At 38.8% G+C, this 20,539-nt stretch overlaps 1 protein-coding gene across 2 annotated transcripts; it reads left to right on the top strand.

The window, feature by feature from the left end:
* The first annotated feature begins 476 nt into the window (after nucleotides 1-476).
* LOC129349059 (uncharacterized) lies at nucleotides 477-20,128 on the top strand. Of its 2 annotated transcripts, none has more exons than XM_055011091.1 (5): nucleotides 477-1,077; nucleotides 2,465-2,565; nucleotides 6,637-6,783; nucleotides 10,531-10,813; nucleotides 15,505-20,128. In XM_055011091.1, exon 5 carries the CDS (start codon nucleotides 17,314-17,316, stop codon nucleotides 18,820-18,822), a length of 1,509 nt encoding a protein of 502 aa, XP_054867066.1. In that variant the 5' UTR covers nucleotides 477-1,077; nucleotides 2,465-2,565; nucleotides 6,637-6,783; nucleotides 10,531-10,813; nucleotides 15,505-17,313; the 3' UTR covers nucleotides 18,823-20,128. The 2 variants fall into 2 exon arrangements, with proteins under 2 accessions (XP_054867066.1, XP_054867067.1); XM_055011092.1 differs by lacking the exon at nucleotides 477-1,077 and adding an exon at nucleotides 1,508-1,947.
* The last annotated feature ends 411 nt before the right edge of the window (nucleotides 20,129-20,539 follow it).

Genomic DNA, 20,539 nt, shown 5'->3' with positions numbered 1-20,539 from the left:
TCTTCTATATATATATCTATGGTCGGCATGTCTGGTAGCATATCTGGCTGCTGTTCTCTTTGTTTTTGGAGTAAAACACGGTAAGAAGATAAATACTTCTAACCAGTAGCGTTGTTTTGTTGTACGTTAAGTCAGCGACTTGTGAAGAGTTGTGTTTTGTCGTGTTTGAGCAGTTGGTCCGGACGCGTTAGCTAGCTAAGCGGCTAAGTTAGCTAGCGGGCTAATAAACACAGGTGGCTAACTTATCGCTGAACACCTGTGTTAGTTGTTGCCACAGCTGTCTGTCATTATTAGAATAAATTTCTCAACCTGTATTTCTCTGCTGTGTATTTTAGCTTTTTAAAAAATATATTTTACTTTAAGGTTAACTGAAACCGTTCAGCTGCACTGAAGTTTAACATTCAGCTGGTTTGAATTAAACCGCCCTTAACATTGCGCAACATAACCTCTCTGAATCTCCATAATTTCATTAAATTCCTTCTCTGTTCCACTGCTCAAGTTCAATCCAGTATATAAAATGACATTAATAGTGAATAAACTAACAACCAGCCATTGTATTTATTTATTATTGCATGTATTTGTAGTAAAACATGATTTGACACATCCTACTTTTGGATCTAGAACTGCACAAGCCGTTCATTTTCAGTCACCTGACGAGATAAACTCCGCTTTTTATGTGAGATTGAAGCAGAGTCTGAGTTAACAAAGAAAGTTGTTTATAATTTGCGATACCTGTTATCTCTGACTGAGGCTTTAGTTTTTGTTGAGCCGATTTACAAGTCAAAACTTTGTTCAGGAAGATTTCTCAGTAGCTCAGAGGACAGGATGCTTTTTACACAACCTTGTAAGAGAATGTCTGCCAATGCTTTCAGCAGAATTTAGAAACACAACACTTCCTAAACAGATAATTTGAGGCTGTGAGGTTGAACGTTTGAGAGTATATCAGTGTGTTTGTTTGTGGTCTTTCTGTTTCTAGGTGGAAGCTGAATTAGTGAGGATGACTCCTGCTCCTGTCATCTCTAAGCTCCTCACACATCTTTACCTGCACATGAGGAAAATCACTCCTGTAGAATGCAGGTATGTTTGCCATTATTATAAAAAGATGTTGCCTGGTGACCTGTCAGAAACCCATTATACAGAGTCAGCCAAAATAATGTTTACACACATCAGGAAAAGAAAAACTTGAATAAATATTTCAATACCAAATTTATTCAGACATCATGAGATTAATAAAAGTTGTCTTTGGCCTCTACAATTACAAGAGGTGCTCAAAGTGGTGGCCACTGGCTTCCAGACATTTCTGTTCTGTTGTAGACGTCACTTGTTGATGCTCCGTTCATGAGGGTAGCGCCATCTGTTGGGAAAACATCGTACAACAGGACACAGAGTTATCATGATTTGATCAAACTTAGAAAGATGTATCTATATGTAGAAGTACTTATACAAATGAAATATTTATAAAAGTTTTTCTTTTCCTGATGTGTGTACATTATTTTGGCCGACTCTGAACTTAATGAGAACAAAACTGTCATTTAATTGTTGCTCTGTAAGCTTCTTTAGAGAAAACCAGCTGGTGTTCTGCTTTGAAACAAACTGCTGTTGAGGTCTGTGTTTTTAGGTTTAACCCCACAGTTTCTGAATGAACTGATAGTTTGTTTGTTTTTTGTTGATCAATGTGGACGTTATAATTGATGGTAACATTTAATGATCATATAATCAGCATGACAATATAACAGTATAACATTATGACCATCTGACTAATACTGTGTTGGTCCCTTTATGCTGCTAAAACTCCTCTGACCCAGTGGTTCATCAGAACCTCTGGGGATGTCCTGTGGATTCTGTGGATCCTGTGGGTTGCAGGGTGGGTCCTACCTAGACCAGGCTGATCCTGGACCATCCCACAGATGCTCAATGAGATCTGGATGTGGGGAGTGTGGAACCCAGGTGAACAGCTTAGCTCTGTCGTGTTCTTCAGACCACTCCTGAGCAGTTTTAGTTTGTCCTGCTGAGGGTGGCAGCTGGCATCAAGGACTGCTGTTGCCATGGAGACTAGGGGGTTGTTTGTCCTGCAGTGTTTAGGTCGTGGTACATGTCAAACATCCACATGAATGTCAAGGTTTCCCAGCAGAACGTTGTATTAGCAAACCAGCAAAGTGCATCAGTCTGAGGTATCTAAAAATAAATAAATACAGAAAAATGCTTCTAAAACCAATAATAAACAGAGTATTTTGAGGTAATATTCTAAAAAGGAAAGAAAAACTCCATTCTCACTCCTCTCAGGATAAACTGTCATTAAAATTGACTTTAAATTTCGCTTCAACACGAGATAAAAACATTTACTTTCATTACTGATGTTGTCAAGTTTTAATAAAGTTCATGCTACTTTTATAAAATGATGAAAGTAACTAAATTGTGTTTCTGTGATCTGTGTTTGATTTCTGTCTTTTCTCCTGTCATCCAGATGTTCAGAGGGAGATGATGCCACATCTGGTCCAGCCGATGGAAGGTCTTGAAGTTCTCTGACTGGCCTCGACTGAAGATGGTCGTCTCACTGGATTTAAGGTTCAGATGCTCAGTAACAAACTCCACCATTGTGCCAACAGGGAAGCTTTAGGTTTATTAAATGTTGCTATGAAGGTTTCACTGTTTTTCTTGGTGAATGCAATGTGCTTCAACTGAAACTTGAATTAGAACTTAGAAGTAATTCCTTCCATCTGAAATGATTTAGTTGCATTAATAACCTCATAACATTCTAATTTTTATTCCAGTCTTGGTTGGAAATAGAATCTCTGTATTTATTCAGGTAAAAACTGAACTTCACAGCATGTTGGAGCAAAACAACCAGATGAAAACTGTGATGGTGTTGGATTGTCAGACCGTAATGTTGCAGCTCAAAGCAGCTTTTCTAGCTCAGTTCATTCTGACATTCAGCTATGAATCAACACAGCAGATGGTGATCCATGCTGTGGAAGTCTCACATCTCCTGATTTAATGGAGCTGCTTTGCACTTTTTACACCGTTTATTCACCAACACTTTATTTAATAAAAGTCCCATCTAGTTTTTATGAGGAATGTGATGTTTTAATTTCTCTGAATAACTGCAGTCTAATGCAACAGCTGGAATTGTAACATCTGTCCTGATATTGATCATGAAGTATTGATCAGAATACTTATGGTCAGAAGTCATCCCTGAAGTTTTACATTAAAATCTTTACTTGTGTTGTGAACTTTGGTAAGAAGCAGAAAGTTTAGCGTTGCCATGGATACATGAGTGTTAAATTCTGTCCATGTTTCCATTGTGGGAAATTCAGTCCAGCAGATCAATCTGTTTTTACTGCCAGCTACCATTCAGTCTGAGATATTAAGAATAAATAACTGTGCATAATGTGGAAATGAACAGATTCTATTTTTATTTATTCCTACAGCTGAGAGAAGAATGTGGAGGAATTTAGTTTCACAATCACAGATGATAAATATTATCTGAAAGTCGGGTTATTGTTGTTTATTAGCACAATACAAAAAGATTCATGTTAGAAATATTCCAGTTAAGACTCTAGAATATCATGATTTATGTACATTTACCTCAATAATATGAATGTTCAGGTTAAGATTGTAAGATTTTTTAAAATCACACTTGCATTTATATAGATTTTAAAATGACAATGTCTTAAAAATAAAAAAAAATAAAAATATGTTTATTATACGTAAAGTTAAGGTGAACTCTGACCTAGTTCAAAGGTCAGTATTGTACGCATGATGAAACCTTCGCGCTTGTGGAGAGTAAGCTAGCGGGCAGTGAAAATGGTGAGCGGAGTGCAGTTTCCTACCCCAAAAACATGGCAAAAAAAAAAGACAGAAAATTTATCATTTTCAAAATGTGCGATGAGTCTGTTGATAGCAGTAGTACAGCACAGCTGTTGGTCTTCATCCGGATGGCGTTTGAAGATTTCTCCACAAAAGAAGAACTCCTGACACTATTGCCCCTCAAGACAACTTCAAGTGGAGTTGACATTTACAACACTGAAAGAGTTTTTCGTGCAGAAAAAGGTACCATTGGAGAAGCTGGTAGCGGTAACTACAGACGGGGCTCCTGCTATGACCGGCCGACATACAGGTTTCATCGCTCACTGTAAAGGTGACCCAGACTTCCCAAAATTTCTACATTACCACTGCATCATTCACCAGCAAGCGTTATGTGCAAAAGTGATCGGCTTTGAGCATGTAATGACTCCGTTGTGAAAATCATTAACAGCATCCGCTCCGAAGCGAAACAGCACAGGACATTCAAGGTGCTATTGGAGGAGATGTCAGCTGAATATGGTGACCTGCTGCTGCACACAGAAATCTGATGGCTCAGCAGAGGATGAGTGTTACTTCGTTTTTTGTCACTTTTGGGTGAAATCAAAGAGATCCTGCAGTCCAAAGGGAAAGACGTTTCGCTGCTGGAGGATATAGAGTGGACACTTGACCTTGCGTTTTTAACAGACATTACTGGGAAACTAAACCACTTGAACTGTGAGCTGCAAGGCAAAGGTAAGACTTGCTGAAATGTTAAGTGGTTTAAATGCATTTAAAGCAAAGATGAACGTTTTCTGTATGCATTTACAGAAAAAAAAAGGTGCTGCACTTTCCCTCTCTGTAGCTGGTGCTGAAAGACAATGCTTCTGCATCTGAGACATTTGACAGAATTGTAGAAAAGTACTGTGAAGTCATACACAGACTTCTACAAGAGTTTGATAACAGGTTTTGTGACCTTGATCAGCTTGAGCCATGTGTGTCATTCATTTACAATCCTTTCATGAACATGGACACAACATGCATTGCTGAGCAACTCAGTGCAACGTTCAACTTGGATGCTCAACAGGTGGAGATTGAAATTGTAACATTACAAAATGACCTCCACCTCAAAGCCTACCAGGCTGCACCAAACTTTTGGTGCCTTGTTGACAGAGAAAAGTACAGTGGTGTGTGCACAGCAGCTATGAAGGTCACTAGCCTGTTTGGTTCAACCTATCTGTGTGAGTGCATTTTCTGATATGAACTTTGTCAAGAACACAGAGCACGCCTCACTGATGCACATCTGCAAGATTCACTCAGAGTTACAGTGTCAAGTTACACACCTGACTACGATACACTGGTAAACAATATACAATGCCAGTCTTCTCACTAAAAAAAGAAACATACCAGATGTTGTCAGTGGCAACATGGTAGTGTCATAGAAAAGGTGAATTAAAATGTTGAAAAATTGTGTTTAATTCAAGGCTGCAAACCATCAGTTAATCACCTGGTTGAATCTAAGGATCATTTTGTTGTTCTTTGGTTCTGTGTGACGTGTAAATTGCACTGTACTATATTGCTTTCTGATACTGCAGCATATGGACAATCCTATTCAAATCAGGAGATGCACTCAGAGTGTGAACTGTGAAACTGCTGCCCACTCTCAGTGCTGTTTAGCGTCTTCTCATGAAAGGACAGTGCTGGTTAGTACTCAAGCATGATTCTTGGCAAGAACTGTATGGATATAATTCCTGTGAAGAAGAACACACAAAAGTGTGTTTATAAAATGTAACAGATTTTGAGCAGAATTGCAGCAGATTTGTTCAGTTAAAAATGTGATAAGATTTATTTAATATGAAAGTAGATTTTTCTTAAATGTTGCATAACCTTTTCAAACATGGTTCAACATAGTTCATGAATTGTTAAAAGGGTTTAGTTCTTTGTGGTTAAAAGGGACTGGTTAAAAGGGACTGGTGAAAACTGAACATTTTTTTAATGTAGAAGTGATCATCTGAACAATTGCTGAGATTAATAAAAATAAAGTGTTGAATATTGATCTTATCTGTTACCCACTCTAAGTTATTGATTATTAACTATTTATTTGTGTGTGTGTGCGTGCGTGCGTGCGTGCGTGCGTGCGTGCGTGCGTGCGTGCGTGCTTGCGTGTGTGTATATATATATATATATATATATATATATATATATATAAACACACAATTTGTTATTTTAGAGAAGTGTGTCAAGCTGGTAGCCCTTCACATGACTCGGTACCCATGAAGTAGCTCTTGGTTTCAAAAAGGTTGGTGACCCCTGCCCTACAGTATTAAGAAATCAAATATTCTATAAAGTGTAAATACACTGAACTAATTTGGATATATTTAAGTGAGACTCTACAATATTATTTGACACAAATCTATCTAAATCCAAATTTTAGTAATTTTTACTCCAAACATTTACTGGACTGATTTAAACATTAAAATCACTCCTTCCTGATCCTCTGCTGTACGTTCAAACCTGAAGCCTGAAATAGAAACACACAAGTATCTGATTGAAGGAACTTCTGCAGAGTCCTGGTTCCAGAACATGATGACAGAATTATAGACAAACTTTAACAAAAGCTGCCTGAGAGTTTACAGGTTTTTATGTTAGATTTCTTCAGTAATTTAGTGAGTTATCAGCAAAAATCAAGTGTTTGATTTGATTTGATGAACTTCATTTCCTAAAACATCCAGAATTGGAGCTCATATCTTTGGCAGCTGTAAAGTTTCTGCTCCTTCAAAGTTCACAACACAATGAATGAATTCCTAATACACTCTCAATGCTGGAGAGCGTTTGTGATGCTGAAGCAGTGACCAGTTTTTCTGTTTCTTCTCTGGAGATGCACAATGAGGGACGTCTGCAGCGACTGAGAAAGAGTCTCACCACATCCTGACATGAGGAAAAAGACTTTATTGAAGACTACAATGAGAAAAACTATCCAGACAGCAGATGGCTGCATTCAAGGTGAGCTCTGAACATTTGACCTGGAACAGGAATTCAATCACGGCAGCATGAGCTTCATTTCGGTCTGTAGCTGCTGAATTCATGGATGAATCATCTGGCGCTAGAGAGGAAGACATTCAATTCAATTTTATTTATATAGCGCCAATTACAGTCAAATTGTCTCGAGACGCTTTACAGAACCCATATGCCTGACCCCCAGAGCAAGCCAAAAGGCGACAGTAGCAAGGAAAACACCCTTTTAACAGGGAAAAAAACCTCAAGCAGAACCCGGTTCTTTATGTGGGGGGACCCATCTGCCTGCTGGCCGGGCGGGTTGAGAGGGACAGAAGAGGTAGAGATAGAGGGGTAGAGGATTACAGTTGGTGGGAGAACAACCACACATCTGAAGCATCCAGCTCTGGGACCAGGGACACTCGGAGAAAGGACACAGGGAGAAACAGAGTGAGTGTAATGCAATAATGGTATATATAGTAAATACATAGGTAGTTAGAGAAGGGCTCAGTGCATCAAGAGAGGTCCCCCAGCAGCCTAGGCCTATAGCAGCATAACTAGTGGCAAACTAAAGGGACGTCAAGAGGGGAAGTCAGTTGTGCAAATGAAAACACCAGCTCACCCTGTCAGGGTCCCCCAGTCAGCCCTAACTATAAGCTTTGTCAAAAAGGAAGGTTTTAAGCCTGGTCTTAAAAATAGAGAGGGTGTCCGCCTCCCGAACCCAAACTGGGAGCTGGTTCCACAGGAGAGGCGCCTGATAACTGAAGGCTCTGCCTCCCATTCTACTTTTAGAGATTCTAGGAACAACAAGTAAGCCTGCAGTCTGAGAGCGAAGAGTTCTGCTAGGATAATATGGTACTATCAGGTCTTTAAGATATGATGGAGATTGGTTGTTAAGAGCTTTATATGTCAGAAGAAGGATTTTGAATTCTATTCTAGATTTAACAGGAAGCCAATGAAGAGAAACCAGTATAGGATAAATATGATCTCTCTTGCTGACTCCCGTCAGTACTCTGGCTGCAGCATTTTAGATCAGCTGTAGATGTTTCAGAGAGCTTTTGGGACAACCTGATAATAAGGAATTACAATAGTCAAGCCTAGAAGTAACAAATGCATGGACTAGTTTTTCTGCATCGCTCTGAGACAGGATGTTCCTGATTTTCACAATATTTCTCAGGTGGAAAAAGGAAGTCCTACAGATTTGTTTTATGTGTGAGTTAAAGGACATGTCCTGGTCAAAGATAACGCCGAGGTTCCTCACAGTAGTACTGGAGGCCAATGTAATGCCATCCAGAGTAACTATATGCTTTGAAAGCAATTTTCTAAGATGTTTGGGGCCAAATACAATGACTTCAGTCTTGTCTGAATTTAGTAGTAAGAAATTATAGGTCATCCAGGTCTTTATGTCCTTAAGACAATCTTGCAGTCTGGTTGGCTGATTAGTTTCATCTGGCTTCATAGATAAATACAATTGAGTGTCGTCAGCGTAACAATGGAAATTAATACAGTGCTTCCTAATAATATTGCCTAAGGGAAGCATGTATAATGTGAACAGTATTGGTCCTAAGACAGAACCCTGAGGAACTCCATGATTAACCCTAGTATGCTCAGAAGAGTCATTGTTGACATGCACAAACTGGAACCTGTCTGATAAGTAGGATTTAAACCAGTCCAATGCTGTCCCTTTAATGCCAATACAATGTTCTAGTCGCTGTAATAAAAGTTTGTGGTCGATTGTATCGAATGCTGCACTAAGGTCCAACAAAATAAGTATAGAGACCAGTCCATTATCTGACGCTATGAGAAGGTCATTAGTAACTTTCACCAGAGCTGTTTCTGTGTTATGATGCACTCTGAAGCCTGACTGAAACTCTTCAAACAAGCTATTCCTTTGTAAATGTTCACATAATTGATTTGCAACTGTTCTTTCCAGAATTTTAGAGAGAAATGGGAGGTTGGAAATTGGTCTATAGTTGGCTAAAACATCTGGATCTAGAGTGGGCTTTTTAAGTAAAGGTTTGATGACAGCAACCTTAAAAGCCTGTGGTACATAGCCTGTTACTAGAGGGAGATTAATCAGATCGAGCATTGAGGAATTAACTAAAGGTAGAGCCTCCTTGAACAGTCTAGTTGGGATAGGATCTAAAAGACATGATGGTTTGGATGTAGAAACTATTGAAATTAGTTCAGAGGGATGTATGGGAGTGAAAAATACTAAATATCCATCTGGTCTTACAGCCAGTTTTAAAGCATCTGTACTCGATGATACATCTGTGACATTTGTAGGAAGGGCCAGATAAATTTTTTCTCTAATCGTAATAATTTTATTTGTAAAGAAGCTCATGAAGTCCTTACTGCTCAAAGCTAAAGGAATACAAGGTTCAACAGAGCACTGACTCTTTGTCAGCCTGGCTACAGTGCTGAAGAGAAACCTGGGGTTCTCAGCGTGGGGACATCCACGTCAGCTGATGGAGGTGCAAGAGTCTCACCCAACAAACAACCTACAGAGTGAAGACCTTGAATCTGATTGGACGGCCTCCTATTCCACCGCATGTGTGAACAAATGCCTCTAAGATGATTTGTTTTCTAAAATAAATCTAGTTTGAGTCCTAATCTAAGCCTGTGTGCTTCTTTACATCGCTGTTGACAGTTTAGGCTGTTAGATTGTTCCAGATAAGACGAGTACAAGATTCTTCAGAGCCGTTCTACCACGAGCCTGACAGGAAGAACTCCCAACAGCTACTGAATGTTCCTGTGGTCCCCTCAAGGCTACAGGAGGAGCCCTACGAGGATGAGCTGGTCCACCTGATGGCGGCCAGTCGCTGCGGTTCAAAGCCAACACCGACTATGTGGACTTCTACTGGACCACACGGAGACCTTCAAACCAGACCAACAAGTTCACCGACTAATTTTTTTTTCGACATAGTGTACTATGGCGTTTTTTTGCACGAAAATTCATGATGATTTTTTTTTTTCAAAGAAAACCTTTCTGGAGTGTTTTTCACAGTCTCCTTTACATTTTTTCATCATATGGCATGTTTTCACAACTTGTTGAAAAATGACTTTTTTTTGACATAGTATACTATGGTGGTGTTTTTTTGCGCCAAAATTGATGATGTTTTTTTTTTTCAAAGAAAACCTTTCTGGGGTGTTTTTCACGGCCTCCTTTACATTATTTCATCAAAAACATCATAGTATAGCATGTCGCTCTAAAAACGTCATAGTATAGCATGTCACCCAAAAAACGTCATAGTATAGCATGTCGCTCTAAAAACGTCATAGTATAGCAGGTCATCCAAAAAACGTCATAGTTTAGCATGTTGCTCTTAAATCATCATAGCATAGCATGTCGCTCTAAAAATGTCATAGAAAAGCCTTTACAAAATGTTGTTATGTCCTGGCTGTCTGAAGTAGGTTAGGAGCAACACAAAAACAGGCAAATGCTGGTTTCCAGAGGGTTAGACGAGTATTTATTTGAAAGAGGAAGTTTACAACAACACAACATGTGAGGGGGTTAAAAGCAAATGGGTGTTAGTAAAATAAAAATAAACAGAACTAAAAGTGAACTTCATGTTGACATTGATGGGCATTACAACCAGGAACAAAGTAAAACATAATCAATACAAAAAAAACCTCTTCCTGTTCACCTCTTAAAACCCAAAAACACACCGCAGTAGCACCCTAAACTAAAACTACCAATGGGTTTCCTGTTTTCCTTTCTGAACAATTCAAAGGTCCCTCTCTATCTCCCTATAGATCCACCAACCACTGGAACACATCTCCAAAGTTCTGCCGGGCCAGCTCAGCTTCCCCTCAGAAGAAGTGCCGCCACCTGCCAGATGAAGGAACCTTTTGAGAGGCAGCTGGCATCGTGATTGGACTGTACTTTGGTCTGTTCCAATCCAGCTTCAGCTCCAGAGACGGCAGGCGGGACGAGTCAACGGAGGCCGGGTGGACGAAGGCATGCAGCTGAGTACAATCCAGAAAACAACAGAGGAGGAGTGCAGCAGCCCAGGGCCACAACAAACAGAGTAGCATCGTATGTATCTTAGAAAACATCATAGTATAACCTTTGGTATGAAAAAACGCCATCATATACATCGTATATTGTACAAATAACAAGTCAAAGGAAAGACACATACATTGTAGAATTGTAGTAATTGTGGGCTGACTGATTTACTGATTATCAGTATTTTATTTTTTACTGATTTACTGTAATAAATACATTTTAAAATGGTGCTACTTTGGCTCTGAACCTTTATCTACCTGTGGTCACTCTGTCTTCTGGAGTGACTTGATTGGTTATCCGTCACGAATAAAACTCCTTTAACTTAACATCTGTAAACAAAACAGAAACGTATCAACAAAGTTTTCTGTTAGAGTTTGTGTTCTTCTAAGTTTAACTGCAAGATTTTAAATACTTTCATTTACTGCAAATGAATGTCTACTCCAAATGTGTCACTAATAATGATTATCAGCCTTAAAAACCCACAAAACACCCCTCTATGTTCCACCACACTTAGTACAGTCCGGTTCCCCCTTCTATAAATCTGCTTGAAATCTTCCACTTCCTGTTTGTCAAAGTGGCCTTCTACCTGGACAGGTTTTGTTGGAGCTCATGCAACAAACATTTTGGGTAACTGCACTTTAATATGGATGGATGACAATGAATTAGAGTCTGTTTTAATGAGACTGAGTTAAGATGTGTAGCTCTGTCATTAAATAGGAAATTTTTTCTCAGAATTCACAGAGAAAAGTCTGAAATGTTTGCTAGGTTAGCATCCCACATGTTCTTTGGCTCAGCTAAAGCTAACTCTCTCCAACTTCTGGATCTGTTGAGTTGCTTGTTGTTAAAATATCTTGCTAGAGGTGCTGAAGCTCAGAAAGTCTCAGATGTTTGTTCAAAATAAGCTCATTCTCAAGTCTTATCTGAACTGTCCTCTTTTGTTTGAACTTTCCCCAAACTTAGGAGTTAATGACAGAGCAGCACATCCAGATTCAGTCTCATTTATGTAGAGATTAAACTTCAGTGTCATTCATTGATATTAAAGTGCAGTTTTTCAAATATTTGTTGCACATGCTCTTGACCAAACCAGTCCAGGTGGAAGACGATGTGAAGAGAAAGCTCCAGAGGATGAATATCACACATTTACATTGGAAATAATGTCCTTTAATTAGACATTGTCATGCAAAAGTTGGATTTCCCTTTAATGATGTTCAAATCTTTGAGTGTTTTGTTGATGTTGGTTTCTAAATGTTTTCTGACACTCGGCCCCAAAGATTAAAACCTTTTACGGCTCACAAGCTGCAGCAATTCACACATTATCAACTATCTTTCTGACTAAACTAAGATAAAAAGTGAAAAACTGCCTGATTCCTGAATCATGAATGTAAATCTTTTTGTTTTTTTATGACAGTAAACTGAATATATTTGGGTTTGACATTTTATAAACCAAAACAAGAAATGAATTACTGGAGAAAACAATCAACAGATTAATGGACAAAGAAAATGTGTTTTCCAACATATATGGCTGAATTACTCCAACATTACAAGATACATACAATTTTAATTCAGTTTTATTTATATAACACCAATTACAGGTCAAATTGTCTCAAGGCGCTTTATATTTTTTTGTCATATTTAAAATATGACAAAGTAAGAAATTTAAACCTCTTGACTAATCCAATTTATTATTTGGTTTTTAAGAGACTAATGGGCAATTAAAATAACTTTCTCCACTAAAACTAATAAACATGAGGTCAAATAGAAGGAACAGTTTTAAATACTGCAGTCCCACGACGACAAGAATAAAGTTTGTCAACAAAAACTAAATCTGCTGGTGGATTCCATTAAAGTCCTAATAATTGATAATAAAGCGTGATACTAAAGGTTTGTGGTGCTAAAAATCTCAAAGAAATCAAGTTGAACATGTGGATGGAGGTTGATAAAAGTTGACCAACTCCATGGATTTTCTGGATGGTGGTTAAAGACCTGCTCTTCTAGTGGTCTTCCTTCCAGTGGCTGTAAAAAGTCAGTCCATCCTGGCCGACTTCAACACCTCTTCATGACAAGTTGTTCTGCCTGGGACCTGGTGGGAACTCCAGAAACTGGGGAAAACCCGTGGAGACTCGAAGAACTCGTCGGGCGGGGGAAGGTGTGGTGGGTGGTGGGGGAGTCTGGGTGGAGTCAGGGCGGAGAGTAGGCGGGGAGGTGGGTGGCGGACTCCCCCCCCGCTACTCCTCCCACCTCTCCGCCTACTCTCCGCCCTGACCCCACCCAGACTCCGCCTTGGCTCCACCCATGTGGTGACTTCAGGAACTACGATGCCAAAGGGACGACGAAATTACTTCTTTGTATCTGATCTGTAGCTCAGTGAGTTAAGGATTTGCCTATGGAGCTGCAGGTCGCTGGTTCAAGACCAGACCCTGCTTAAATTTTCTCAAAATCCTGACAAAGACAAAGAAAGAAAACTGCCGGTGGCTGGTCTTGAACCGGTGACCTTCCACTCTGTAGTCTCTCTTCTTATCCCCCTGAGCTACTCGCTCAGATACTAATTCTTCAGTTTTTTGCGCATTTATCATCTATTTTTTGTCGTTCTCGAGTTTTTTTTTTAGCTCGAGTCTCGACTCGACCGTTTTTGTCAGGAGGTTGGACTTCGGCCTTTGTGCTGGAGGGTGGAACCCTCAGTTCCAAGACTTTCCAAAGCCTCCACACCTCCCGAGTCCTCAGGACCTGAGCTTTCACACAGTCTGAGGGCTGAAATTTTCTAAGTCCCACAGTAGTTCTCTGTTAGATTGAACTTTCAGACAGTCCAAGGACTGATATCTTCTAAGTTCCTGAGTAGTTCTCTGTTAGTTTGAACCTTTCCACAGTCTGAGGACTGAAATCTTAAAAGTTCTTGAGTAGTTCTCTGTTAGTTTGAATCTTCAGACAGTCTGAGGACTGAAATTTTGAAAGTTTCTTAGTACTTCTCTGTTAGTTTGAACTTTCTGGTTAACAGAAGCCTTAAAACTTGTGACCATGAGTCTTGATTTCACATTTAGACCATCCATCTGAGTTCTTCTCAGACCTTCACCTGTGGGTTTTTTAGAAATCCTCAATAAACTTTGATTCTCTTCACTGAACAGTAAAGTTTGTGGCGATCAGAAGGTAACATTAGTTTGATAAATGCCTTCAACTACTAGTAGACTTTATCTGGAAAGCAGTTTTCTTCAATGAGTTCTTAGTAAATCTGTCCACAATCAAACCAAGAACATAGAAAGAGGAAATGTTTGAAGAAACAACTTGATGTTTTCATTTCAGACTAGAAAACGCTTTCAGACCTTTATCTGTTTTTGCTCTTTTTGATCATTTTGTCTCTTCTGTTAATTTGATCTTCTAAAGTCTAACTGGTGTCTTTTCAAATGTTTTGTCTTTAGTTTGATTCTTCTTAAATGTTTAGTTTTGCTCTTTTCTCACCTTTTATTCTTTTCAAATGTCTGATTTGATTTCCAAATGGTTTGTCTTTTTAATGTTTGTTGTTTTTTCAAATGTTTTATCAGCTTGTTTGAAAAACTTCCTTTTCTATCCCAGTGTTTAATTTTTCGATTAAACCTTTAAGGTTTTTCTTTTTAAATGTTTTACCACTTTTTAATCTTTAATTTTCTTTTTAAATGCTTCATTGTATTTTCTGTTTAATTCCTATTTAAAGTTTTATTGTCTTTAAGATGTAATTTTCTAATTAAACATTTAATTTTTTAATTAAATGTTTTGTCTTTTTAAAGGTTTCATAATCTAATTAAATGTTTTGTATTTTTTTAAATGTTTAATATTCTCCTTGTTTAATTGTATTTTTTAAATGTTTAATATTCTTCTAGTTTAACTGTATTTTTTAAATGTTTATCGAAAATATTTTATCTGTAAGTTTTAATATTTGTATTTTAAAAATTTTGTTTTTCATAATGACATGTATTTTGTCTGTTTAATATAGTTAAACATTAAATACAATTAAATGATATTAAACAGAAAAATATTGAATTAGAAAATTAAACAAGATACGTCATTATGAAATTAAACAAAAATTTTAAAATACAAATATTAAAAATTACAGATAAAATATTTTCGATAATTAAACATTTAAAAAATACAATTAAATTAGAAGAATATTAAACATTTAAAAAATACAATTAAACAAGAAGAATATTAAACATTTAAAAAATACAATTTAATAATGAAACTTTTTAAAAGTTTTATTGTATTAAATTTTTTTCCTTTGATTTAATTGCTTTTTGTTATGTAGTTTATTTCTTTAATCTTCTTTTTCTGTCAAGATCTTAACCCCAACCTTAAAAATGAAATAAACCCTTAAATCACAATGAAAATACTTCTGTTGTCACAATCATGAGTTAGTCAATTATTCAGTTTATCAATTCAACTTTATTTGTTTAGCACCTTTTACACAGATGGCAAAACCAAACAAGCAAAGAGAAAAAACTATGATTAAAACTAAAACTCAAAAACATAAACATTAAAAAAAAAAAAAAAAAAAAAAAAAAAAAAAAGATTTGACATGGTAATAAAATATGTTGTGTCCAGGGGATGGAGGGAGTTTATTAAAGTCTTCTTGGGCTCACATGGGAAATCATTTAAAATATAAACTTGATATTCAGTCTAAGGAAACTGCAGAGCGACAGAAGAACCAACAATATCTCCTGTTCTCTCCTCCAATGAGTCGATTCTTGTGCTTTCAGACCAAAGAACTACAGACTCTTCACAACCTGCTCAAACTCTTGGTACAGGACCTCACCACACGGGTCAAGAAGGTTTCCTTCTCCTTATTTCTACTCTGAAGCTCCCCTTCTCCTGCTCAAACTGCTGACAAATGTTTCTGCTGCTCTAAAGTCTGCTCTCCAGAACTTCCTAAAAACTCTCAGTCTCTTCTGCTGCAGGTTGCTTTGTAGAACTGTTCCAGAAAACCTCACTAAACCACATGGAGGGGCCTCAAGATAGTCGTCCAAATGAAACCGTACAAAAACCAAACTAGCACAACCCAAACATTAAAGTCTCCTGCAGCCTACCAGAGAACCTCTGAGAACAGAGAATCAGGACAGGAACTCTTACCTTCTGGACAACCAACGCTGGTTCACAAACAAGAATACAGAATGTGTCTGACCAAAAACCTCTGCAGACTCACTACAGCCAAGATAAAGACACAACTCAGCTGTACCAAATCCACTAATCACTGCACACATTAGCACCATGTGCTAACTGTGGCTAAAGAACCACCTTTACCAAGACAACTATCCAGTACAAAGCCCTAAAACACACCAAGAAACACATTAAAGACGATTTTACTGCTGGAAGCTGCAAGCCAACGTCTAAAGAACAAACTGAAGCAACAGAGCCAAACCCAGTGAAGAGAAGCAGAGGAAATGTTTGGCTGCAGCTAAATAAAGCAGGAAGACACTGAGCTGCTCAGGTGTTCCTGATAACACCAAGCAGCCACCTGGACAGCCAATAGGAACACAGCTTACTGGAAGTCCAGAGGGCTGGGTTAGTGAAGGAAATTTAGTTTAAAGTTGAGGCAGAAAGTTAACAAAGAAAGTTGAAATCTCTGAGTTTTCACACAAAGAACACCTGAACATGTCAAACTGGTTTCATAGTAGAACCATTATTGTAAAAACGTCATAGTATGGTGTGTTGCTCAAAAAACATTACGACCCGCTGTCTAGGGTCGCCGAGGAGCAACGTCGAAAAAAAATGCGATTTTTCAACATGTTGTAAAAACGTGCCATATGATGAAATAATGTAAAGGAGGCCGTGAAAAACACTCCAGAAAGGTTTTCTTTGAAAAAAAATATCATCATGAATTTTGGCGCAAAAAAACGCCATAGTATACCCTTTCTGGAGTGTTTTTCACGGCCTCTTTTACATTATTTCATCATATGGCACGTTTATACTATCCAAGATGGCGCCACTGTGTATGGCAGGTGGTATACCTCTGCTCCATGTTTTGCTGCTACTACTCTTAATTTCACTTTTTGTTAATAATGTGTCACCGCTGCTGGTGTATGATCCCCAGACCCTCCCAGATTTCAGTGATTTAGTGAAAAAGCCAACGATCTATGACTGTAGTGGACAATCAAAGACGCTCCCACCGTTCCTGGCGTCTGTGCCCCACTACCTGCGGCATCTACCTGTTCCCCCGCCCCGCAAACGTCGCCACAGAAAGCGGGGGAAACGAAGCGGCGTCCTTGTTCGACTGAGAGCCTACATGACGCAGTCGGCGAAGTATGATCGTCGTCACCTGCTGCGGTTTCCCAGGGAATATGACGGCTTCATCGTGCGGTGTTCCTCGGAGGTCAGCTGGCTCCGATCAGCTGTTCCAGATGCCGGCTACACACATCCCAGCCGCCCGCGGCGTGTCAGCATCTGCAGACGAGGCTCCGCGCAGGAAAATCTCCGCCCTGTTGCTCGTAGTTCCAAGCGAACTGACCACACACCGATGTGCGTCGCCCTCATTAATACGAGGTCTTTAACAAATAAAACTTTTATCCTGAATGATTTCTTCTCAACACGTGCTGGATTTCCTTTTGTTGACGGAAACGTGGATTAAACCCGGTGACGACAGCGCGTTCACTGAGCTCCTCCCCCCTCGCTGCTCTTTCCTCAGCACATCGCGAACGTCAGGTCGAGGGGGCGGAGTCGCCACAGTTTTTAAGGATAATTTCACTTGCACACCATTGCATGTAAATAATTATTCCTGTTTTGAAGTACAGTTGTTCACAATGGAATTATCTTGTCCAGTTTTATGTGCTGTGTTCTACTGTCCACCTAAATACAACAAGAACTTTATTCAGGAGTTCTCTGAGTTCATAGCAGAGGTGGCCTCCAAATATGAACAGCTTTTAATCTGTGGGGATTTTAACATTCATGTTTGTTGTCCGTCTGATCAGCTGGCCACTGATTTCAAACGTCTACTGTCATCCGTCGACCTTATTCAAACTGTGGATGCTCCTACACATAGTGCTGGGCATACACTGGACTTAATTATTTCTCATGGGCTTGTGGTGTCACTTGTTAAAATATCTGAGACTCCCATCTCAGATCATTTCCCAGTTATTTTTGAAGTTCTTACTCCTCCACCTGTTGGAAAGCCTCCTGTCCCAGCATCTCGCTGTCGGATTGTTACTTCTTCAACAGCTGCAGAGTTTGAGACTGCTTTTATGGACTCTGAGTTTTATGCTTGTGATGGAATTAATCCTACTGGATGCCCAGACAGCTTCCTGTCATCTTTCTACTCAGCTTGTTCTGAAATCCTGGACACTATCGCCCCTATTAGGTCCAGGTCCACCAAGCCCAGGACTGATCCCTGGTTGAATGATTCAACCCGGGCCCTCAGACAGCGCTGCAGACAGGCAGAGCGACGCTGGAAAAAGAACAGGCTACATGTATCGCTGGAGATACTGAGGGACAGTCTCGTTCAGTATCAGAAGGCTGTGAAGGAGGCTAAATCACAATATCTGTCGGATATTATCTCGACAAATGGACACTGCCCCCGTGTGTTGTTCAGTACAATTAATTCTGTTGTGAGCCCCCACACCGATCCTCTGTCTGACGCCACTGTTTCTACATGTGAAGACTTTCTATGCTTTTTTGTGGACAAAGTGATGTCTGTGAGAGCATTGTGCAGCAGCAGCATCAGCCCAGATCAGTCTGCTACAACCCCACACTCTCCAGTGTTTGACCACTTTGAGCCCATCTCCCTTTCATCCCTTACTGATGTAGTTAAACACATGAAAACAACAAATTGCCCTTTGGATGTTTTCCCAACTAAATTGCTTAAAGATATGTTTTCTACTGTTGGGCCTGTCCTCTTGGTTTTAATGAACACTTGTCTTAGCTCAGGATGTGTTCCAGCTTCTTTTAAACATGCTGTTGTGAGACCACTCTTAAAAAAACACATCTCGATGCTAATGTTTTATCTAATTTTAGACCTGTTTCTAACTTGCCTTTTATCTCTAAAGTCCTTGAGAAAATTGTTTTTACACAGTTACAGGCATTTTTAGAAAACAATTTTATTCTGGAAAAATTTCAATCCTGGGTTCAGGTCACGGCATAGCACAGAGTCTGCACTGCTTAAAGTTCACAATGATATAGCTGTGTCTGTTGATGCCAAGCGTCCTGTTGTCCTTGTGCTGCTTGACTTAACGGCAGCATTTGATACAGCCGACCATTCTATTCTCTTGTCCCGCCTAAATAATTATGTTGGCATCTGTGGTACTGCACTCAAGTGGTTTGAGTCTTACCTGACCAACAGGACTTTTTCCGTAATGATTGCCGACTTGTCCTCCTCTGTTGCCTCTTTGTTTTGTGGAGTTCCCCAGGGCTCCATTTTGGGCCCTTCGCTATTTTCACTTATATGTTGCCACTGGGGTCACTTATAGCGAGGCATAATTTAGCATTTCACTGCTACGCCGATGATTTCCAGTTGTATTTACCGGTGTTCCCAAGCAAAAGTGGTGCTGTTCAGTCCCTCACACACTGCATCAATGACATCAAGTCATGGCTGGGGAAAAATTTCCTCCATCTAAACGAGGACAAGACTGAGTTCATCTTATTTGGTGACAATGTTCTTGCGGATTCGGACTCTGTGTTTTCAAAGCTACAACTGTCGCATTTTTTTTTTCGACAGTATACTATGGCGTTTTTTTGCGCCAAAATTCATGATGATTTTTTTTCAAAGAAAACCTTTCTAGAGTGTTTTTCACAGCCTGCTTTACATTATTTCATCATATGGCACGTTTTTACAACATGTTGAAAAATGGCATTTTTTTTCGACATAGTATACTATGGCGTTTTTTTTTTTGTGCCAAAATTCATGATGATTTTTTTTTTCAAAGAAAAGCTTTCTGGAGTGTTTTTCACAGCCTCCTTTACATTATTTCATCATATGGCATGTTTTCACAACCTGTTGAAAAATGACATTTTTCGACATAGTCTACTATGGCGTTTTTTTTGCGCCAAAATTCATGATGATTTTTTTTTCAAAGAAAACCTTACTGGAGTGTTTTTGACGGCCTCCTTTACATTATTTCATCATATGGCACGTTTTTACAACATGTTGAAAAATCGCATTTTTTTCGACATAGTATACTATGGCGTTTTTTTTGCGCCAAAATTCATGATGATTTTTTTTTCAAAGAGAACCTTACCATAGTGTTTTTTACGGCCTCCTTTACATTATTTCATAATATGGCACGTTTTTACAACATGTTGAAAAATGGCATTTTTTTTCGACATAGTATACTATGGCGTTTTTTTTGCACCAAAATTCATGATGATTTTTTTTTCAAAGAAAACCTTACCATAGTGTTTTTTACGGCCTCCTTTACATTATTTCATAATATGGCACGTTTTTACAACATGTTGAAAAATGGCATTTTTTTTCGACATAGTATACTATGGCGTTTTTTTTTGCACCAAAATTCATGATGATTTTTTTTTCAAAGAAAACATTTCTGGAGTGTTTTTCACGCCCTCCTTTACATTATTTCATCATATGGCACGTTTTCACAACATGTTTGAAAAATGGCATTTTTTTTCGGCATAGTATTCTATTGCGTTTTTTTTGCGCCAAAATTGATGATGTTTTTTTTTTTTTCAAAGAAAACCTTTCTGGAGTGTTTTTCATGCCCTACTTTACATTATTTCATCATATTGCACGGTTTTACAACATGTTTGAAAAATGGCATTTTTTTTCGACATAGTATAGTGAGGCGTTTT

This window comes from Amphiprion ocellaris, chromosome 6, assembly GCF_022539595.1.
Source record: "Amphiprion ocellaris isolate individual 3 ecotype Okinawa chromosome 6, ASM2253959v1, whole genome shotgun sequence".
Lineage (NCBI taxonomy): Eukaryota > Metazoa > Chordata > Actinopteri > Pomacentridae > Amphiprion > Amphiprion ocellaris.
The sequence above is the reverse complement of the archived record's forward strand: the minus strand, read 5'-3'. Positions and strand labels throughout refer to the sequence as shown.

Excerpts from the sequence above, each read along its gene's own strand:
- LOC129349059 (XM_055011091.1), top strand. The coding sequence starts at position 17,314 with ATGATTTCTTCTCAACACGTGCTGGATTTCCTTTTGTTGACGGAAACG.